Source organism: Octopus sinensis, linkage group LG1 (assembly GCF_006345805.1).
Source record: "Octopus sinensis linkage group LG1, ASM634580v1, whole genome shotgun sequence".
Taxonomy (NCBI): Eukaryota; Metazoa; Mollusca; class Cephalopoda; order Octopoda; family Octopodidae; genus Octopus; species Octopus sinensis.
Genome location: NC_042997.1, coordinates 77619419 through 77642252, shown reverse-complemented (window position 1 = coordinate 77642252; position 22834 = coordinate 77619419). Strand labels below are relative to the sequence as shown.

The 22834-nt window shown below is 35.7% G+C and overlaps 1 protein-coding gene across 3 annotated transcripts in view; it reads right to left on the bottom strand.

The window, feature by feature from the left end:
• The window catches only part of LOC115219645, a 71794-nt gene that overhangs the window by 33619 nt on the left and 15341 nt on the right, over window positions 1-22834 (bottom strand). For all 3 annotated transcript variants that reach the window (XM_036502037.1, XM_036502042.1, XM_029789815.2), the window contains exon 2: window positions 9055-9222. In XM_036502037.1, coding sequence (XP_036357930.1) covers window positions 9055-9195 — 141 coding nt within the window. In that variant the 5' untranslated portion in view covers window positions 9196-9222. The remainder of the gene's footprint in view (window positions 1-9054; window positions 9223-22834) is intronic.

Here is a 22834-nt window from a genome sequence, read left to right as displayed (position 1 = left end):
AACAAAGAAAACAATGACTAGGTTTACCTGCAGAGCACGACGGACAGCATCTATGATAAAGTACACATGAAATATGGAGTTCGTTTCTTCATTATTACTATCTAGTTTGCCAACACAGAAATGGGTGGAGGGGATACTAAAGAGTAAGGGGTAAGGAGGCAAAATACACCACAATAATAGCAGCTGTTGCAGAAGTAGGGTTAGGGAATACATAAAACAGTAGGTAGTTGGTTACTGATGAGACATAATGACATATTCCCACCATCACCCCCTACAGTTAAGTTGTCCTGTAAGATGCAACCTCAACTAACAACTTAACAGCAAATGGACAGTAACTAATATGAAGGTAGATAACTAACTAGAACCTCTAAATGGAAGCTGGAATTAATCTTAAACAATGGAAAGATGGGGAAAAACACAATTGTGAGCTTCTTTGCTTTTAAGGTGAATTAAAGCTTAAAAATAATAAAAAGGAACAGCTAAATCATTAAGTTTCTTTTAACATGATAAACATTTTTTTTTTATTAAGTAATATAAATTTTCTTATTAAAGGTTTAGTTTCTAAATATGTACTCATAATATACAGTGAAAGTTATGCATGGTTGATTGAAATGAGTGCTATAGTTGAATGCATTTCCTGGCAATAATTAGTTTCTTCTGTGCAGGTGGATTTAATTGTGATGCTAGTGTAAAACAGGTCATCATTTATAAACTTGAATTCCCTTTGTTCTTATTTGATGATGAACTGAATGGTTTGATTTTGAGCTGACCATTCTCTGAAACAGGTAAATTACCTTCAACTTATATTCCAACAATACCAATTTACTTCAAGAAGATCTATAAGTAGTTCAGGCAAAGTTCCATACCAAAATAAAATAGTTTTCTACACAAGAAAGCCAATATTTTTAAAGATTTTATATTATTGTATTTATCTCAAGTATATGACTGACTGTACAGGTTATGTTCTGAAAAGATAGACAATGAAGAGAAGGCTGGTGAAATTCAAACTAAAATCTGTGAAGTCTACAGGCTGCTCTGTAAAACAATCTGTGTTGTATGTCTACTATTGAAAATAGATTGCATCTTCCTATATTTTTTTTTCATCACTCTTGATGGATCATTTTAATGAAGTGAGTAGTGTAGGTTCTGCTCTAAGAATGGGTCATCTTTTTTGATGGTACCCAATGGACTGTGCTGTAAAAAGAAATGCTGTTTTTTATGAAAATAGACTATGTAATTGCATACTGAATAAATTTAATCAGAGAGAATATGATAAACAAGTAAATGATATTCAAGCAGAATTAGTACCGAATTGATTGAGGTAACTTATCAAACATTAAGAAAAAGGTATTCCATAAATCTAAAATGTTAAATACGATATTGAACTAGAAACAACTGAAATAGAGCCACTTCACTCATGAGGGAAATATCAGTTATCAAAGCAATATTTGGCACATACTATACCTAAAATGTATTGTCACTCTTTGAAAGTTACTGAGTAGCTTTGAAAGATTGGCTTCACAACCAAGAGAAAATGCATATAATCAACAATAAAAACCTTTTATATTTGATATATTGTATATGGTTATGTGTGCATGTGGGGTTAAAAGGTAAAAAAAAAAAAAAAAATAATAATAATAATAGACAGTGCACATTTAGGTTTTTTACATGTCCTGTTATGTTAATCTGTCTGCACATTACCATTGGTTAACATTTAGCTAATCATATTCCACATCCAACTGTTCAGAAAAACAGAATCTGCTGATTTTGCAATTCAAGGTGAACATTCTTTATTGGATTCTTAGAGAACACATGCTTAAAGGACTTAGTCCAAACAACAGGAATTGTTTTTTTTCTCAAAGCTGTTTATGACTCAACCTATATAGATTTTATATTATTTACTTCTTTTTATACAAATGAAGGATAAATCAATATTACTTTTAATTTCATGCTATCACAGTTGTCTTTGCATTTCTTGTATTGAATGACAGGGCTTTCTATGAGCAGTTTTTATTGTTATACTTAAGATTTAAAGATAAGTTTGTGAAGTAATATTTCTACTTTATAATCATCATCATCATTTAGCATCTGCTGTCCATACTGGCATGGGTTAGATGTTTTGACTGAAACTGGTAAGCAGGAGAGCTGCACCAGGTTCCAATCTGATTTGGCATGGTTTTTACACTCCAAGAGTGTAATAGGTGCTCTTCACGTGTTGCCAGCACAGGTGCCAGTTATGTAAAACCGGCACCAGCCACAACTATGGCTTGACAAGTCTTCTCAAGCATGGCATATCACTAAAGGCTTCAGTCACTTATCACCTCCATGAGACCCAACAACAAAGGGTGTTTTTTACATGCCACTGGCATGGGTGCCCTTTATTCAACACAGGCATCAGCCACAACAGTTGGCTTGACAGGTCTTCTCACGCATGGCATATCACAAAAGGTCTCAGTCACTTGTCATTGCCTCCATGAGGCCCAAAATTCAAAGATCATGCTTCACCACCTTGCCCCATGTCTTCTTGGGTCTATCTCTTCCAGTTTTAATATTACAATAGTATAAGGTAGTGAGTAGGCAGAATCATTACCAAGCTGAGTAAAATGCTTAGCAGCATTTCATCTGCCTTTATATTCTGAGTTCAAACTTCACCAAGGCCAGCTTTGCCTTTCATCCTTTCAGAGTTGATAAAATAAGTACCAGTTAACCATTGAGGATGATGTAATCGACTTACCCCTCACCCAAAATGGCTGGCATTGTTCCAAAATGTGAAGCCAATATTATAATAGTATCAGGCAGTGAGCTGGCTGAACTGTTATCATGCTGGAAAAAATGCTTAGTGGCATTTTGTCCATCTTTATGTTCTGAGTTCAAATTCCGTCGAGGTCGACTTTGCCTTTCATCATTTCAAGGCACTGGGTTGATGTAATTGACTTACTTCCTCACCCCACCAAATTGCTGACCTTGTGCCGAAATTTAAAACCAATATTACAATAGTATATTGGGATTTTGTGAGAAAGATTGTAAACAGGAGAGCCTATTTTACTAGAGTCAGTAATTCTACCTTGTAATTTCATTATCATAATTTTAACATCTACTTTTGCATGCCTGCATGGGTCAGATTGGATTTGTTGAGGGAGATTTTCTACGGATTAATGCTCTTCCTATCACCACAAAAGACAAAGGATAATGTAGTTCTAGATATACCACATCATGAGATAAAAGACAGAAGTCTCATAGGTGGAATGCCTTTGATCACATTTTTTGGTGAATCAGGATTAACCTATGGTTAAACAAAAGAACATAATTACAAGTGGATTAACTGAAATACAGAAAATTCTTATGTAACAACACAGTACTAGCAATGATATAAAATGTCAGTTAATTAATGATACTTCAATGACTCAGTAGTGTCTCTCACATTATGATCTATCAAAGCTACTTCACAGCTATTATTCATTGCCAGCAAGGACTGACACATTTGACCTATTCTCATTAACTAAAAGTACAACAATCAAGATGTTAATTTCATCTTAAATTATTTAAATAATTGTGGTTATATTCTATCTGAAATCAATGAGGACTCACAGAGCACAAACCAAGGCAACACCAACGATTAGCCAGAGGTGATTTTTGAAATGAGAATATCTGAAATTAACTTGACTGCTCTCACAAACGAGAATACTAAAAATGAACCCAACCGCTCTCAAAAATTAAGTAAAAAAAACAGAAAAATAATCCAGAATCCTTGTCCGGTATCTGATCGATCCCAATGGTAGTCATGGTGACTGTAGAAAATTTAGCAACAGTAATAAATAGTTTATCCTTATCTAATACAAGCCAAAGTTAACAAATTCACAATTCAAAGTAGTTTCAATGGCAGAGTTAATAAGTTCTATTCAGGAATTTTTAAATGAATAGCATGAGCCCTTTTTGTTTTCTTGTCTCTTAAATTCCAGCCTTCCTTTAGTATTCCTGTTGTGTTAGATTGATGTATAGATGTATGTATATATGTAAGTATACTGTAAAGTGTTAATATGTATATATAATATATTATAAAAATGTTAGGGTTATTTAATTTCTGAATGGTATTGCTGCCGTATGTTTATGTAGTTTGATTTCTTTATCCATCAGTTCCTAAGATAGAGACGCGTGTAAAATTAATAATAGAGGAATGAAAATAAAACTTTGGAAATAGCCTAAAGGGAGATAAATGAGAAAGACTTGGAAATCAACATAAGATTGCAATCATGTAAATATAACAAATAATCCAGAATCCTTGTACAGTACCAGATTGATCCCAAAAATCTAATCAGTTTGTGGCAGTCACAAGGCCAAACATGCTTGAAAGTTTCATCTGAATCTATCCAGCGGTTCTTGATATCTTATCCACAGACAAACAAACACGACTGAAAACAATACCTCCACCTTCACTAAGACAGAGGTAATAATTGTTTCAGATTTTGGTGCAAAGCCACCAATTTTAAGGAGAGGGGGCAAGTCAATTACATTGACCCTCAGTGCTCAAGGATGAAAGACAATTGATTTTAGTGAAACTGAAACTCAGTATATAGAGTGTTGAAAGAAATGCCACAATGCATTTTGTCCCATGCACTTAATACAAATATTTATAATGATTTCTAATGTTACTGAATCAATGAACCTCAGAATTTGAATAACACTACAAAAAAAATAAGATAAAGGTGAACCCAATAGGATTTGAACTCAAACAGTCTACTGTTTGAACTCAAACAGCCATATATACATTTATAAATATTAATAAAAAGTGATTCTGAAATCAGTATTCAGGCAGGCATAAATTTGTAGACAAGGAGTGTGTTAGCAAATAGTATCATTCAGTTTACTACTTGTGTGGCAAATTCAACATCTTCAACATTTTCTTGGTGAGAATCCCTTTAAATGTCTTTATATGTACATTACATTTAATTCCTATATGGCAAGTTCACAAAACAAAATAAATACAAAAAAAAGCACAAACTGAAAATAAAAGAGAAAATATTAAGCTACACATCTTTATGTAAAATATACAAGTTATAAGGTTCCCAAGAGAAATAAATAACTTATATCTGACGTGTGGGAAATCTCATTATAGAATTAGCCGAGTTTCATCTAAGTTATGACAATGAAGCAATCTAAATCCCCTCCTAGAAGAAAGGGTGCTCAGGGCAGTTCAGGTTCAATGCAAAAGAGAATATTACATATTACAATGCATACAATGGCTTTGATCAAGCTAACCACTCACAAATATTTTTCTATTAAACCATATCTATTTCTTTCACTATTTGTTGTTTGTTTACTTTTATGAAGCCCTAGAGTTATGACATAGGATTTGTGCTTCTCAAAGGATTCTGCAATATTATTTTATTCACTTAGTTTTACATGTTTACACTTTTACCACCTTCAAAGTACTCTCCATTTAAAGCAATGCAACAGTCCAGATGCATTTTCCACTGTTCGAAGCAATCCTGGAGCTCTTGTGAAGTGATGCCTTTTAATGCCTCCGTCATTTTTTTCTTTCACCTCTTCCACATCTGCAAAACATTTTCTTTTAAGGACTTTTTCTATTCAGGGGAAACAAAAAAAAAATCACAAGGAGCAAGATCAGGTGAATGGGGAGGGTGGGTAAGTGGGAGTCATGCCATTTTTGGTCAAAAACTGTTTCACACTCAAGGCAGCGTGTGCAGGCACATGGTCATGATGAAACTGCCACTCTCCACAGGTTGGGGCATTTTCGTCTGTGTCCTGCAAATGCTTCAGAACTGCCAAGTAAAATGTCTGGTTGACCAAGAGGAACAAATTCTGTGTGGACAATTCCTTTCACACTAGTGAAACAAATCAGCAGCATCTTGACATTGGACTTCACTTGATACACTTTGGAGGGGGGGGACATTGAATGCTTCTATTGACTTGATTGCTGCTTCATTTTTGGGTCATAGCCATAGCACCAGCTTTTGTCACCAGTGATGACCTTCAAAAAAAGGTCTGGATCAACTTTCAACTGTTCTTTCAGTTCACGGCATGAATTCAGTCATGACTGCTTTTGGTCTTCTGTGAGCAAGTGAGGTACAAATCTTGCAGCAACTCTTTTCATTTGCAACTCCTCATTCAAAATTTGTTGGCAGGAACTCCAGGGCACACCAGTCATATCAACAAGTTCATCAATTGTTCGTGATGTTTTCATTCGTTCAGGAGGTTGACAGTGGCCCTGAATGAAGTTGGTGACAAGTAACCATTCCTAAAGCATGAAAGCCACTCATAAACTTGTGTTTTGCTCATGGCAGTGTCCTTGTAAGCTGTTTGAGTCGTGACAACTGTTTTGGCTGCCATTTTCCCCAGCAAAAAAAGAGAATTTCATGGAAGCATGCTGTTCCTTCCTTTTAAACATTGCAAAAAATTGATGAACAGGGGAGAAGCACTGCAAAACAAAGATGCACCACATGGCAGTACGACTCCAGTCAGTGCTACTGGTCAGCAGACTGAAATTTGAGGGCTCCATCAAGTGGTTTCTAGCAGCAGAAGCCTGAACTACAACAGGCTTGTCCCACAGAGAACGTTTCCTGTTACTTTTGGGTACCCGCTCGTACATGCTGAAGCCCACCTGCTACTTACCACTTCTCTACACTGTCTCCCCACACACACAACACTTTACTTAATCATTCCTACTACAAAACCACAACCCTCAGGAAGTCTCTCCCCTTCTTATAGGTCAACAACCTGTTAAAGCTAAACATCAACCACACTTGTCTGGAAAGCTTGCAAACGGTATGGACACTGCCCCTTTTCCTCAACATAAATGTAACTTGCTCAAATCACAAGACTATTTTAAAAAAGAAATGATAAGTGACAAAAGTAGCACTGATACACTCAATCTGAAACAAAGATGAACTAATCAAAGTTCAACACCTTTTATCATAGGTCAGCTGAATTTAGGGTTTATCTGGGTTTAAACCAGTAAATAATGAGAAAAGAAGGTAAAAGAGAGCTATCATACTCCATTTATCAAGGATAATTTTGTAAGACAGGCAATACAACTGTTGGTATTGATTTATTTAATAGGTACAACAAGGCCTTAGATCTTGATATGAAATAGCTACAATAAGGATTTAAAACCAAAGTACAGTAGTGGCTCACCTATTTTACTTATTAGTTTTTTGCTTTGATACAATTTCAGTGCCAGAGCACAGTAAATTGAATTCAACAGATTATTATCATTATTATTATTACATAAGGCAGCAAGCTAGCAGAATTGTTAGCACACTGGATGAAATGCTTAGCAGTATTTCACGCATTGCTACATTCTGAGTTCAAATTCCGCCAGGGTTGACTTTGCCTTTCATCCTTTTAGGGTTGATAAATTAAGTACCATTGAAACACTAGAGTTGATGTAATCAACTAGTCTCCTTTTATCAAATTTCAAGCCTTGTGCCTTTAGTAGAAAGGGTTATTATTATAATTACCTAATAGAAGGAAGATAAAGACAGGTAAAATCAAAACTGAAACTAAATAGGAGACTGGCAATAAATAAAGGAAATAAAAGGAATGGGAAGAAAAAGGAAGGAGGACAAAGAGATGACACATCAAAGGGATCAAAAATACAAAGATAAGTTTGAAAATTTTAAAAAGCAAGATGGGAAAAGAAATGGGCATAGTGGATAGAATAAGTTACAAGATGAACGTAGAGAAGGCAGTTGGGAAATGAAAAAACATCTAGCAGAAAAAAAAGATGCAGTGAAACAAAATGACATGAATGATGAAAGATTATAAAAATAACTTGATTAACTACATCTTAACAGAAACCAACAGACCTATTGAAACTCTCACCTGTAATATTACAATCTAATTGTTACAAACCTTTAAAAATTCATACAAAGCCCACAGGAGTCAGCAGTTATCAATAACTAAATACACAGTCGACTGATTACATGTAGTAAGAATCAATACTGAACACAACAAAAGAAGAGTAAAACTGGTGGAAATCATATAGTAATAATGTAGAATAGAAGAGCATTTGACTGCCTGATCATCATATTAGTAAGGTACAATAAAGGAAGAAGGATGCAGTAGGGATTGCAACTCAGAAAGATTTCATGTTTGAACATGTTTCAGCCCTTCTTTTCAGGGCAAGAAATTCAAAGAGAAATGGAAACTAAATGACATCATCCATTATGCAGGAAGAGAAATAAATCTATTTATTGTTGTCAACTGTTTCTAATTGGATCAAAATTCCATAAAATTTTTTTTTTTTTAATGACTTAGTCAAAAGTGGAAGGATATTTCTATCTCTCTCAAGTGTAGAAATGTAGCTGTACTAGTAAAATAGTTGACTATGAAATATAGAAGTTAAAACATTTCATGCATGAGGTGCAGCTGTTACAGCAACAGAGTGCATCAATGAAAATAGATATTCAAGTAATTTCCTATTTGGGATACGTGAAAAGCAGGATTTTCCAAATACGTAAGTGAATAGAAGATGTGTGACCTGCAATGAGATGTCAGAAGTACATCATTACAACTAACTTACAGTTGATGGGATAACCGTGATAGTTTGGTCTCATTGATATATTTAAATACACATTATGAACAGAGAGGAAGGGAAAGAAGAGGCTTAATAATTTTTACTACACACACATATATATATAGTAATTTACCTATTGTCTTGAATTTTACCTTGAAGAGTGGGTGATCTCCAGATAAATACAGAGAGTAGTCTTCATCAATAAAAGTAAATTCAGTAAAATGCCTCAAGTGGTGTGTGTTGGCATACCATGACCACATGTAGAAAAGATAATTAACATTTTAGGCTGAATATAGCACAATTATTGTCTATGAAATTGATTACCTTCATAGTATTGGGATGCGTAAAACTTAAGATTGATGTCTTTAAAATATTCCATACTATTCTCTCTGTTCAGAGTACATTTAGCGTTAAGCTATTCGTTTTATTTCTCTTATGAAATTCTTGAAAAACACTAGGAAATCTTAAGAACATTCCAATTTCAAGTGAGGTAAAAAGTCCCAAATATGTAAACTTACCTGTACAGCACTGTTCAAGAAACAGTTATTTTCTCCAGGAGGATTACGTAAACCTTTTGTAGTTGCCAAAGAAAGGCTGTGATGTCGGTCCCAACCATTGAGGTAATGCTCAGGTAATTGGGACAAGTCTTCTATCTCCATTATTATATACCTTTAGTCATTAACATCCTGTAAAAGAAAAGAAACCAATGTAGTGCAAAATTACCAACTTATGGATACTCATTTACTATGAATCATCTTCCTATAAGTCTATGCTGATATTATCTGTCCTTATTTCAAGATACATTAACTGATACTTTAGCTATTCAGATGCTGTCCTAATACATTCAGGTGCAACTTCTCTTTCATTTTCCCACTGCATATCTTTGAGCCTACACTTGTTAGATCCAGAGATGGTCAAGTACTGTGTGATTTTTGTGACATTTCAAAGAACTACATGTGGTATTTAGAGCAAGATTGTACCTCTCTATCACTCTAGATGAAAAATAAGCTGTAATTTCACTGATTGGTAAACATTTTCCAACAATTTAGGAAAAATACTTAAAGAGTTGGCAATCTAAACATATGCAGGGCTCAAAATCTGAATATTATATATTATAAAAAGGATGTGTAAAAGAATTTGAGCGAGGTCATTGCCAGTACCGCCTGACTGGCCCCCGTGCCAGTGGCACGTAAAAAGCACCCACTACACTCTCGGAGTGGTTGGTGTTAGGAAGGGCATCCAGCTGTAGAAACTCCGCCAAATCAAGATTGGAGCCTGGTGCAGCCATCTGGTTCGCCAGCCCTCAGTCAAAATCATCCAACCAAGCATGGAAAGCGGACGTTAAATGATGATGATGATGATAAAAAATTAAAGCCAATTTTTAAATTTTACATTTGTATAATAACGCATACCCAGTACACCATCTGACTGATAAAACCTTAATATAAATCACTGGCAATGTTATTTAGTGAATTTATTTCAAGTAAGATGGTAGCAGCATCTTAACTTAAGAGCTTAGTCAATCTCCACTTCTCATTTGCATATTAAGACAAATTTGTAGAAATATGAATAGTTCAAACTGTTTCATAAGGTCCGAGAATCAAATCTGCATAAGTATTTCTGTAAAGAAACATTTATCAAAACACACACACACACACACACACAGTGTGTATGGGTATATATCTATACAAACACATAATATTGTGTGCAAAATATATATGGACTACAAATTTTAAAAATTATATTAAAAGATATATGCAGACACATAACATTCAGTGGAAAGTCAATAACAATACTATTTTTATTTTTATTTTTAAGAATACAATGAGGTATAATAGAGAGAAAACATTGAGAAGGCCAAAATACAAGATGACCTCCAATATAACTAGATATATAAAGTAGCTATATAAGGTGTAAGTGATCAAGCAGCAACCATTGCTGCTTTCAATATGCAATAACAAAAGCTTGAAGCTAGTCTATTGTTCTCACTTAGGCTGTTTGTTAAGAAATCACTGAAGGGTATTCATATTGAAATGTTAGAACAAAGCAAGTACAGGGACAAAACACTAACAAACAAAAAGAGTCTAAGGGTCCCTTGAAATAGGAGGGAATATTTGTTGAAGATATATTAGGGAGGAGAGGCAGGTATATCTAAATTTAACTTGAAAATAAATACACATGTATTTTTTTTTTATTCAGCTCATTATTCAGTTCTTTTGCCAGTTGTAGTTTTGTTTTCAGTTATAATTTATATTTTATTCTTGTTATTGTTGTAGTGGATTGACAAAATTGTCAGCATGTCTGACATTTGTGATACTTAGCTACAGCCTTTTTCAGCTCAAATCCCACTGTGGTTGATTTGTTTTCCCCTTTATATGTTAGAAAAAAAAAAAAAAACTTTTTCTGTGTCATAAAGAGTAGCCATAGCTCAGTGATAATGCATTTGGTTTTCGATCCATTATTTGGATAAAAAAAAAAATTCGAAACAAGAAATCATAACTGAATGTCAGTTGTTAAAAAGTTGATTGCTTTTGCTATTTAATGTAGTTTGCCACCCAAACTAAGAATAATTAGGTCCAGTAAGTGCCTAAATAAGATTGCTGAAATAAATGTAAACATTGTAACACAATTTTACAATTAAGTAATCAAGGAAATTAAGTAGAGTTTTGATTAATGGAAATACATCTTCATTAAGTTGTTGATTAAGCTGAAAATTGTTTTCACTCACCATTCTACCAAACAGGCAATCATTATTCGGTCTTTGAAGTCAATTCAGATAAATAGCAGATTAAAATCCATAGCATAAAAACAAAGAATTAGCAATCACAAACTGTTTAACCCTTTCATTTATGGTAAAGGAAATTTTAAGGTCAAGTGATTTGCATGTATAAAACACACACCCATATACACAAATGCTGAACATATTCAATTCTGTATTTTCTGCTAAACTGTATCTTATTAACATACAGCCATCAACCAGTAGGAACTGTTAGCCATATGAATTTCAAGAGGATTAAAAATAGGTTAGCTTTGACAAATGTTTAAGGTTGTGTGTAATTAAATTACATGTTTTATACAAGTAAACATTATTAGTTGAGGAATAAATATAAATGAAAATAAATAATTACATAAGATATTTCTTTAACCCTTTGAATTCTAACCACCCACAAGAATTGAATGCACCACCCTAAGCTCCCAGTGAATTTCACTGAAAATTTTTTATTTTAGGAGATATGCTGAAAGACATGCTTTGTTCACAATACAAGGATACAAAATAGTAAAATATGGTAGAATACAAGATGTTCAAGTCTTTTTTCACTAATTTAGCTCCAATACTGCACTTTGTTGTGCCAATCATGCCAGCAGTTTGATCCTGGTTTCCTAATACAGAGGAAAACTTTGCAGTGGTTACACCAGAAAATAGTCTTTGTTTTGGCAAGTCCTTATACTGAGCATTAGTATTTGCTCTCTTAGCCTACCTATGTTTCTCCATGCACACAGCACGATTATTTGTGGTTGCATGTTCAGCTTGTTCCACCTCATGCAATCCAATGTCAACCAAACAATCCTTTGTAGTTGCTGGATGACCATGTCGACCCACACATCACCAATTAGTTCATGACAAAGTTTATCCAAGAAAGCATGGAATGTGAAGGTTTTTTTGTTGGGCTAGACATGAGGTTTGTGAAATTCCTGCAAAACATAGGCATTATATGATATCCACATAAAGAACTTCATCACTAATTGGCATGGTCATTTGTAATGGCATTGACATTTTTGCAGGCACGTCATTTAGTCATTTTTGTCTTTTCCTCCCATGAAGTTATTGTAACTCTTCACTGCTATCGGACAGGGGACAGGTACCTTTCTGTGTGCATTACGATCATATCTAGTGAATAAGGTCATGGGTGAATCCACATAAATTGACAAAACAAAATATATGGGGCATTTGTCCATCTATACCATCACTGCAACATTCCCACTGAACAGAACCACTGATTCCCCTTTTTGAATTTACATGTTAGTTCTTTTGAGAGACTTGGGAAAGACCTTCTGTTGATCAAAGCTGGTCCGCATAATCCTATGCCTTTATCCAATAAATATTCTGCAAGCTCAACTGATGAATAAAATCTGTCCATGAATAGTGAATAGTTCTGGGCCTGATACCCACTCTGTCATTTGCACTACGAGATTCCCTACGACACCCAAATTATCAACTGCTCGAGCATCCAGTGTACACTTCAGCATTCACAATGTAACCACTTGCACTGTCTGTTAGCAAGAATGTCTAAACCTAATAGATGGGTTTGTCTGATGTATTGCTTTATGAATAAGGCGTTTTTGGTTGGAATCATGCCTTCATCTAAAGATAACTCACATTCAAGCACAAAATGTTTTTGAAACCATGGCAAGATATAATCAATAATTAGCTGTGGTTTGTATATTTTGTCTTATTTACATTAGGATCATCCTCATCAACACAGTGTAACATTGACCATATAGCTAAAACCTGTCCCTTACCATGACCTGCCCAAATCCTGGAGTTGATGTCAAAAAGCCACCTTCTGTACACCAGTATTGATCATCCCTATCCTTATGAACTAACATCTCTATGGCAACTCTACAACCAAAGAAGGCCATCATCTCTTTTACTATCATGTCATACCATTTTTTTTTTGTAGCACATTGGACTTAGCAGCCTTGACATGTGTGGAATTCTTATTACTTTCTCTGGCCAAAATGTTTCAAAGCACATCATCCCAAAACAGGGAAAGGAAATCCAGAGGGCTACTTTCTCCATTTATATGAGGTGGGATATCCTTTGGGGGTAGTTAGGACTAAACTGTCATGCTATAAAACCAGCCGTATCTCGTCTCCAGGGAGCAAGAATAATCATGTTTACTACTGCCATTAAGCCTGGGGCATTTGGGCATGCACTGCAGCATTGTCTACACAGTGGTTAGAGCATCGAGCTTACAATTGTGAGGTTGTGAGTTCAAATCCCGGACCGGGTGCCAAGCTGTATCAGCCTTTGCCTTTCCCTTGGATAACACTGGTGGCATAGAGAAGGGAGGCCAATATGCACAGACGACTGCTGGTCTTCCATAAAACAACCTTGCCTGGACTTGTGCCTGGGAGGGTAACTATCTAGGTGCAATCCCATGGTCCGTCATGACCAAAGGGGATCTCAGCATACACACACACACACACACACACGTGTGCATGTACACACACACACACACTAAAATATTTAACCTTCTAACAAAGAACAGGGGTTCACACTAACCCAACTTTCATAAAAATTGTTCTTTATAATACTTATGCAAGGTCAGTTAAGGAAAACGTTAAATATTTTGAGATTGCATGCAATTAATAAATTCTCTTTGGGTTCTGAGGAAGCACTGAAACATTTTTGATTTTGCAAAGTTGAGGTAAATCTTTTTTAATTGGAATCATAGAAAGAATGATGCTGAAATGAGTTCAACACTTCTCGTGATTGACTGGTTTTAATAGAAAAAGCTAAAATAGAGAATATTGTTTATAAATATACAGATCAGAGTTTGATGACAAAGGCTAAAGTGGCAATATTGTTTATAAATAGAGATCACAATTGAAAATATTTTGACACAGGATCTAAGTGAATAATAAATAATAATACCCTAGGTAGCAAGAAAGAACTCACAATCACCTCAAGTTTAATAACTATTTAAAAAGTATGTTATTAGTCTGAGAAGTTGTCAAATAAAAAAAAGGTTACAAAATGAAGGGTAGTAGAGATGAGACTGCAATATGGTCTGGCAAATTTGATATTTTCTGATAACTATTTAATATTTTCAAGTGGAATAGACATTATTTAGTAAAGCATTATCTTTTACGTGTTTCAGTCATTAGACTGTGGCGATGCTGGAGCACTGCCTTGAGGAATTTTAGTCAAACTAATTGACCCCAGCACTTATTTTCTTTTTAAGCCTGGTACTTATTCTATCAGTCTCTTTTGCCAAACCACTAAGCTATGGGGATGTAGACACACCAATACCGGTTATCAATCAGTGGTGAGAGACAAACACAGACACACAGGGCTTCCTGGTGGTGTTGGATCACATCTGCAAGGATCCTGTGGCGAGAAGGCATGACAGAAGGACAACTTGCCACCAGTCATGTATGGTGGTTTATGAATACAGATGGGAACTGTTTTCACAGATTCTGGTCATCCCTTGAAACTCCTATGAACTCACAATAGCAGCCAGCTGAACCCCACCCACAAGGTGAGTTCCATTACAAAACAAGACACACACACATAATTAGCTTCTTTCAGTTTCCGTCAACCAAATCCACTCACAAGGCTTTGGTCGGCCCAAGGCTATAGTTGAAGACACTTGCCTGAGGTGCCAACACAGTGGAACTAAACTAGGAACCATGTGGTTGGGAAGGAAGCAAGCTTCTTACCACACAGCCATGCCTGCACCATTATAAGAAAAAAAGAGTAAGGGAGTAACACAAAACCCACCTTAAGCATTTTCATTTCATTTCATTTCATTTGGGTTTGAGTCCATGCTCAGGCCAAGTCGAAGACTCCACCCTCAGAGTCTGGTGTGGTTGCCAGGTTGTATTCTCTGCTTAAATTTGACATGTGTAGGAGCGAGTTTGAGTCAGTTTGTGCTCGTTGTGTATATCCTGGGAGATGGGGTTCATCTCTAATGGTGCTTAAGTATCTATCCAGTTGCAATTTGAATGATTCTACACTGCATCCTGATAGATTTCTGACATGTACCGGAATGGAGTTGAACAGTTGTGCTCCTCGAACCAACAGACTTGATTCTCGCAGGGTTTTTGCTGCCTGGCCAGCCTTTTTGTTGATTGGTGGCAGCTGGCAGCGTCTTCCGTGGCGCAGTGAGTGGTAGGTTTTGATACCAAAGTTTGGCACCTTCTGCTCTATCATTTTCCAAATGTATATAATTCGGTATCGCTCAAATCTTCTTTCTATTGAGTACATCCTCAAGGTTTTGAGTCTTTGCCAATAGTCCAGGTCCCTCGTTTCTGAGAAGTATGAGGTAAAATTTCTTTGGAGCGATTCTATCTTAGATAGTTGGCCCTTTGTTGTTGGTGACCACAACTGAGAACAGTAGTCAATCCTCGGAAGTATCATACTGTTCCAGAGGGTTTTCATTGTTGAGGTATCTCTTGATTTGAAGGTGCGCAAGATCCACCCGCTGTACTTTCTTGCAGTAAGACAGACTGAGTCAAGGTGTTCTCTGAATTTTAGGTTGGTTCCCATGTGGATGCCTAAATCTTTCACATACTGTTTTTCCATTATTTGTTGTCCTGATGGGTTTCTGTAGTTTGTTGTATTTTTCAGATCTTGATCTGTTCCGTAGCGAATTAGTTCAAACTTCTTATCATTGAACAACATGTTGTTTGTTTCCTGCCATTTATATATGGTGGTCAGGTCCTTTTGTAAGGCCTCTGTATCCACCTCGTCTTTGATTTGTCTCATGACCCTGGTGTCATCAGCAAAGGATGAGACGTTGCTGGTTGTATCTTCATCTATGTCAGAGATGAGGATGAGAAACAGGATTGGGCCGAGTACTGTACCCTGAGGAACACTGCTGGTCACAGGTGATGGTGTTGAATGGGTTCCATTCACAGTGACTGTTTGAGTTCTATTTGTAAGGAACTCGTTTATCCATGTACCAACTTTTCCTCCTACTCCTAGCTTTCGAAGTTTGTGACCCAGGATGCCATGATCTACCTTGTCAAATGCCTTGGCAAAGTCGAGGTAGATAACATCTGTGTTGTATCCATTCTCTAGATTTTCTAGGATTTGGTCATGGTGTGCCAGTAGTTGGGAAAGGCATGATCTACCTAACCTGAATCCATGCTGGTTGCAATTCATCAGATTGTTGGATTCCAGGAACTCAACCAGTTTTCCACGAACTATTCTTTCGAAGACCTTGATAATGTGTGATGTCAGTGAGATTGGTCGGTAGTTCTTTGGTTTTGATTTGCTATCCCCTTTATGTATTGGAGTTATGTGTGCTTCTTTATATGTATTTGGTATTTTGCCATTCTCCATAGATTCCCTCCATATCATGTAAAGGGGTTTCGACAATTGTGCCTTGCAGTTTTTAAGTATCATGGCATTGAAACCGTCAGGCCCCACAGCCGAGTGCATGGAGAGCTTGTCTATGGCTCTTTCTATGTCTTCTGGGTTGAAATCAATGTCGGATAGGGTAGGTTTAGTATGGTCGATATCCTTGAAGAATTTTCCTGGGTCATGGATCTTCATGGTTTTAGATGGCTCACTGAAGACACTTTCATACTGTTGACCCAACATTTCTGCCATTTCAATAGGGTTATTCACTACATCCCCATTTTGTCTCTGGAGAGGTCCTATTGTTGACTTGGTGTTCGAGTATTTCTTTGCAAAACTGTAGAAACATTTTGGATTTTTCTTGATGTTTTCTATGGCTTTCTTTTCTGCATTGCTACGTTCTTCATCATAGTGTTGTTTTAGATTGTCTTCTAATCTGTATATTTGGTCAAGGACTTTCTGTAATTCATGTTTTGATGTCAGCTTAGATGTTTTGTTTCTTAGTCTTGACCTTTTGCGCATCAGGATCTTTCGCTCCCGTGGTACAGGTTTTTTTGTGGACTTGGTTTTCTTTAGAGGAACATTTTTTTCACATATTTCTTCGATCTTGTTTAAGAATTTCTTGTGTTTATCTGGCCCAGTAAGGTAGAGATCCCAGTCAATGATTTGTAACTGGTTGTTAATAGTTTCCCAATTTGCCTGGTGATAATCATACCTGCATAGCTTTGGCATGTCCTTTTGTTTAAGAGTTGTGGCATTGGGCTCATTACCAATGTGTAAATGCATTTCAATAATATTGTGGTCTGAAAGGATTGTTGGGGTTGAGTGAAGGTCAAATAGCGTGTCCTCGTTGTTGGTGAAAACCAAGTCGATCGTATTATTATTTCTTGTTGCTTCTGTCATCATTTGTTTGAGGTATAATTTCTCTGTGACTTCCAACAGTTTGGCTGCCTGTATTTGTTCAGCTTTTGTCCCCAGTTTTAGTATGTGTCCATGTGGCCAGATGATGTTAGGGAAGTTGAAGTCACCAAGGAGGATAATGTCTGGCATTGGACTTGCCATGTTTCCCAGAATTTGTTGGAGCTTCGTCAGTGGCTCAGTGAAGGATAATGTTGGGCTGTTTGGCGGTCTGTACATTATTGTTACAACTGTATTAAGTTGGATGATTTTTATGCACAGCAGGTTGCAGTAGGCATTTGATTCATTGACAAGTTCTATGCATGCATAGGTATCATGGATATACATGATAACGCCCCCATGGGATCTGCCTTGTCTATCACATCTGAAGATGTTGAATCTATTGATTGTGATTTCGCTGTTGCGGATGTTTTCGTTGAGATGACTTTCAGTAATTCCAATTATTTTGGAGTTGTTTTCTGTTGCTAATTCTTCCAAGAAAGGGACTTTACACTGTTTTGTTTTCGGATAAAGACCCTGGATATTTGCTGTTATTATGCTTGTTGTACCGGATACATCTGCCCTATTGTTGGCAAGACTGTTGTAGTTGCTGGGACTGTGCTGACTGGATATTCGGTCTGCTGGGCTGTCTGTATTTGTTGTACGTGCCCTGTAAGTCCAGGTGTCAGCCTTTGTATCAATGTTGCCTGGTTTTGCTGAGTCGTCTGTATGGAGTACAGCTGTTGTTGTAGTTGGTAGATTATGCCTAAAAAACTGCTTTCATTCATTACTATATCGAATTTCTGCGAGTTTGGGTTTGTTACAGCTGATGTATGCAATTGAGTAGCATGATTTTCATTCGCTGTTGAGCCATGACTTGGGTTCCGCATTTTTGGGAAATGGTTTTCATACCCTGCTGAGCCATGACCTGGTTTCCGCATTTTTGGGAAATGGTTTTCATACCCTGCTGAGCTTGGTCCTGGTGGTGTGGGTTCAGTAGTTTTTATGCGAATTGTACCCTTCCGGTGCATAAATTTGCAATTCTCACCAAAACATTCTTTTTTTCTCAGCGAATTGCGGCACATCTTTGGGTGAAGGAGTTCACATTCTCGGCCATTTTGGCATCCTTTTTTTCGATCAGTACCGAAGTTGATATATGGTCTGCATGGTTTGGGGTGACTGTACATGCACCCTGTACCTGAAAGACCATGTTTGCACTTGTTGCGCCTGTAATGGATACATACTGGCCTTCCTTCATTTGAGCGTTTGCTCTGGATCTGTTTCTTTTCGTGGGAAGTTTGGTCTTTTTCTGCAGGATCTCCTGTTTCTTGTTTTGTAGGTGTTTGCATGTCATTGTCTTCATTCTTGTCATTTACAAGAGGCACTTGGATGGCCTGTGTGTGGCAGGATTTATTTGCCATGTCAGTTTCGCCAATCAATGTCTGTTATTCTGCATAAGAATAATTACTCTGCAATTATTCTGCATAAGAATAATTACTGAAGAAAGAATACAGTCTGATGATATTATCTCATTAGGCACTGCAATTATTATTAATGTTGTTGACTAATGTAAAAAAGAGTGGGCAGTAATATTACTTGTAACCTTGACTAATCATTATCAACTCTTTCAGTGGAAATAAATATACAAAAAAAACTTACTAAATATGTAGATAAACTTAGTGTAGGACAGTGAATGATAATATTTTTCACTGACTCATAACTAAGAACAGAAAGGGTAATATTTGAATCTATATACATAATGATACACTATAAGTGAACTGAAAATGCTAGTTAACACTCACATACCTAGAAACTTGTGTAAAAAAGAGAGAACATGAAGGTAAGGAAGAAATACACCAAACAGCACCCACATGATATCAGTGATTGCAGAAGAATGTGATTAAAACAACATTTCAGTTGTTGCTGTGACATTTGAAGTGGAGATAATGGTTATATACTATGAACCAGATATAATTATACACAAGATAAATAAAACCCTATCATTTACTCCTAGAATTATCGGCAATATCAGAACATAGTGAACTAATTTAAGTGAATGAAGTACAGCTTATTTTATGTACAATTCTATCATGGTATAGTAGTAAGTTTGAGGGAAAGATTAGTAAAAAAAAATCTATCAGTTATTGTTTCATTTAAACAGTTTCTGCTTAGAAAGCAAAGTGATAAAAATGATGGAAAGAAAGTTCCTGCTAAGTTGGAATGGAAATGTATTAAGGAGAAGGTATGATCAAATGTGTGTAGAAATAGTTTGAGTTTGGGAGAAACTGGGACTGTAAGTAGATAGTGAGGACACAAGTAAGGAAGGAATCAAGTGTTGAGAGAACTAAGCTACCAAGTAATTTTGTTGTTTTTTTATTTTTAATTATGTGGTTTATGGTGTTTCATATCTACTCAGGTGTAAGAATAATAAATAACTCATTTCACTTTGGTATGATTTTAATTGTTGCCATCAACAAAAACTCATCAATATAATAACATAATAGCTGAATTGGCTTCACATCAAGACAATTAGAAAATACTGAGTTCATAAAAAATGTTGTCTATGCAAAGACTGATTGTCAAAATTTCCTGATTGAGGAATGTTGTATATAATGTATAAAGAAGTAAAAACTAATAAGTATTTTGATCTATTAAGTACTAGCAGTATCGCCCAGCGTTGCTTGGGTTTGTAAGGGAAATAACTATATAAGCATTTTTAGAGATGTAAAGTATAATAGCCATCTCAATATGGCTAACCACAAAGGTGGGGTGTTACTGTAGCTTTTTACGTTCTGAGATTTAATAAAAATTTGTTAGAGAGTTACTTCCCTTATATATGCCAAAAATGCATTTAAAATGGGAAAAATTTATGGTAAATTTTTTTTTAAATCGTAGACTCATCGTAGACGTGCGCTAATACCCAGAAGGGCTCGATATGAATCACGACTATAAGATACCCGGTTTTGGTTAAACTGCACCACAAAATGTGGGAGTAGTTAGGAATCTAAATCGTAGGAGACAGACAGCATACAACCTCACTTTTATAAATAAAGATTTCTTTTAATTCAGCATTGTTTTACCTTTCTTTATTTTTCTTGAATTATATACCTATATTTTAGGGCATGTACTAGTAACAATTAAAGAAATCAAAAGTGGCATCTATGTCATTGCTAACGAGTACTCTTATCTAATCAGTTATGTTAGACATAATAAATACTGAGAAGACCTTGTTTCACAGCCACCCAGTTCTGATCAAACAGATTTATGATGAAAGCCATCTCAACCATGCCTGTCCCACTTTTTTTTCCAGACACTGTATCAAGGACTACATTTTTTATGACAGTAGATATAATTTGAAGGAGATTAGGCAGGTATTTCTAAAAGTTCAGCAATCACAAAACAGTTCCCTTGTTGCTTTGTAGCGGAGATATTTTTGAAAAAGGAGAAACATTCAGTTATTAGATGTAACATATTTAAAGTTTAACTTCTTACAGTACAGAGTCAACAATATATTATAGGTTTTTTCAAGAAGAAATTTCTGTGTAGTTTCTCAACCTACTAAAACGAACCAGCCAAATCTCCCTCAATTTAATCCTTTCACTTTAAAGTAAGAACATTCTAGTTTCTAAATCTTAGAAAAGCCAGCTTCATATTAAAGATAAGAAAATCACTGCTTTAAACATTGATCAAATGCATGATATTGACAATTACAGTGCTACAAGTCTTCTAAGCAATGCTAATCAAGACTATTAAACATAAAAATAAAAATTCTTTTCATAATTTTATCTCCTTCACTACATACCAAATTTATGGTTGCTGGCAGCAATCCCACATTAGATGAAAAATGTAACTCTTTCAGAAACAAACCATAAAATACTTCTGTGGGAAACACATACAGTGAGTTTTGCTTTAGAGTAAATCTAAAGTATTTACCATCATGCAAACAAATTGTAATTTCTACTCCAAACAAGGACAATGGAATGGCAAAAGTGGCTGAGTGCTGGACTAAATACTATGAAATAGTCTCATGCTCTTTAGCATCTCAAATGGCTTCACTGTCAAAATAACTGAACACATGAAGAAACCTTACAGTATTTAAGTAAATGAGCTATAAAAGTAGTAATTATTATTTCTAATTTAGGTACGCAGCCAGATATTCTGAGGGAGAGGGGTTCAGTCTATTCTGCAAGAGTCTACTTTCTGTATGTAATCAAAAATAAATAACAGTCATAAACTGATGTTCATTCTACTGACTAAATTTCCTTACAATTCCATTAAGTTAGAAATAAATATTTTCCTTCAGAATCTTCAGTGCAATAACTCAGAAAATAAAAGATGTCCTAATAAACTGAAGACACCTTACTACAGAGGCTGAAGGACAATTTGAAAGTCAAAATATCTCAGCCTATGATATTTAAAAAATAAAAAATAGATAAGAGTAACAAATGGTGAGGTCAAGTTACTATTTCCTTACATTTTGTGGATCAGATGGAAGAAATAACTAAAATCATCTAGAGACAATGAATTTATTCAAGAGAAAGCAATATTTTAGTTATATACGAGAGAAAAAGGTAGGATGGATTAACAATACAGATTGTTTTGTAGATGGATTTTATGGTTAAAAAAATAAATAGGTTAATCTTTAGCCTCTTAAATGGATTTACTGCCAAGGCAACAGTGAACAGCCACTGAAACCACAGAGCAAATCATACCAATAAATAGCATTTAAGCAAATGAACTATAAAAATAATCATTATTTCTAACATAAGCACAATGCTGGAAATTTTGAAGGAAGGGGTTGGGTTAAGACAATTACCCTGAACCAGGTATTAGACTGGGTACTTCATCAACCCCAGATGGATGAAAGGCAAAGTTGGCCTCAGTGGAATTTGAAGTCAGAATTGTAAAATTAGACCAAATACTGCAAGGCATTTTATCTTACTGATAAAGAATCAGTGCTTTACTGATTCTGTCAATCTACTATTTCAACAACAATAATGGTTTCAAACTTTGGCATAAGGCCAGTAATTTCAAGGAAGGGATAAATTGATTAGATCGATCCCAGTGTTCAACTAGTGCTGATTTCATCAACCCTGAAGGGATGAGAGGTAAAGTCAACCTCAGCAGAATTTGAACACAGAATGTAAACATGGACGAACTTCCACTAAGCATTTTGCCCAGCATGTCACCTTAACAACAACAACAACAGACTTAGACACAGGAAAAATACTTTGAGGGATAGTACAAATACTTTGAGAAATGTAATCAATCTCAGTATTTGACTGGAACTTACCCCAATCTAGAAGGAT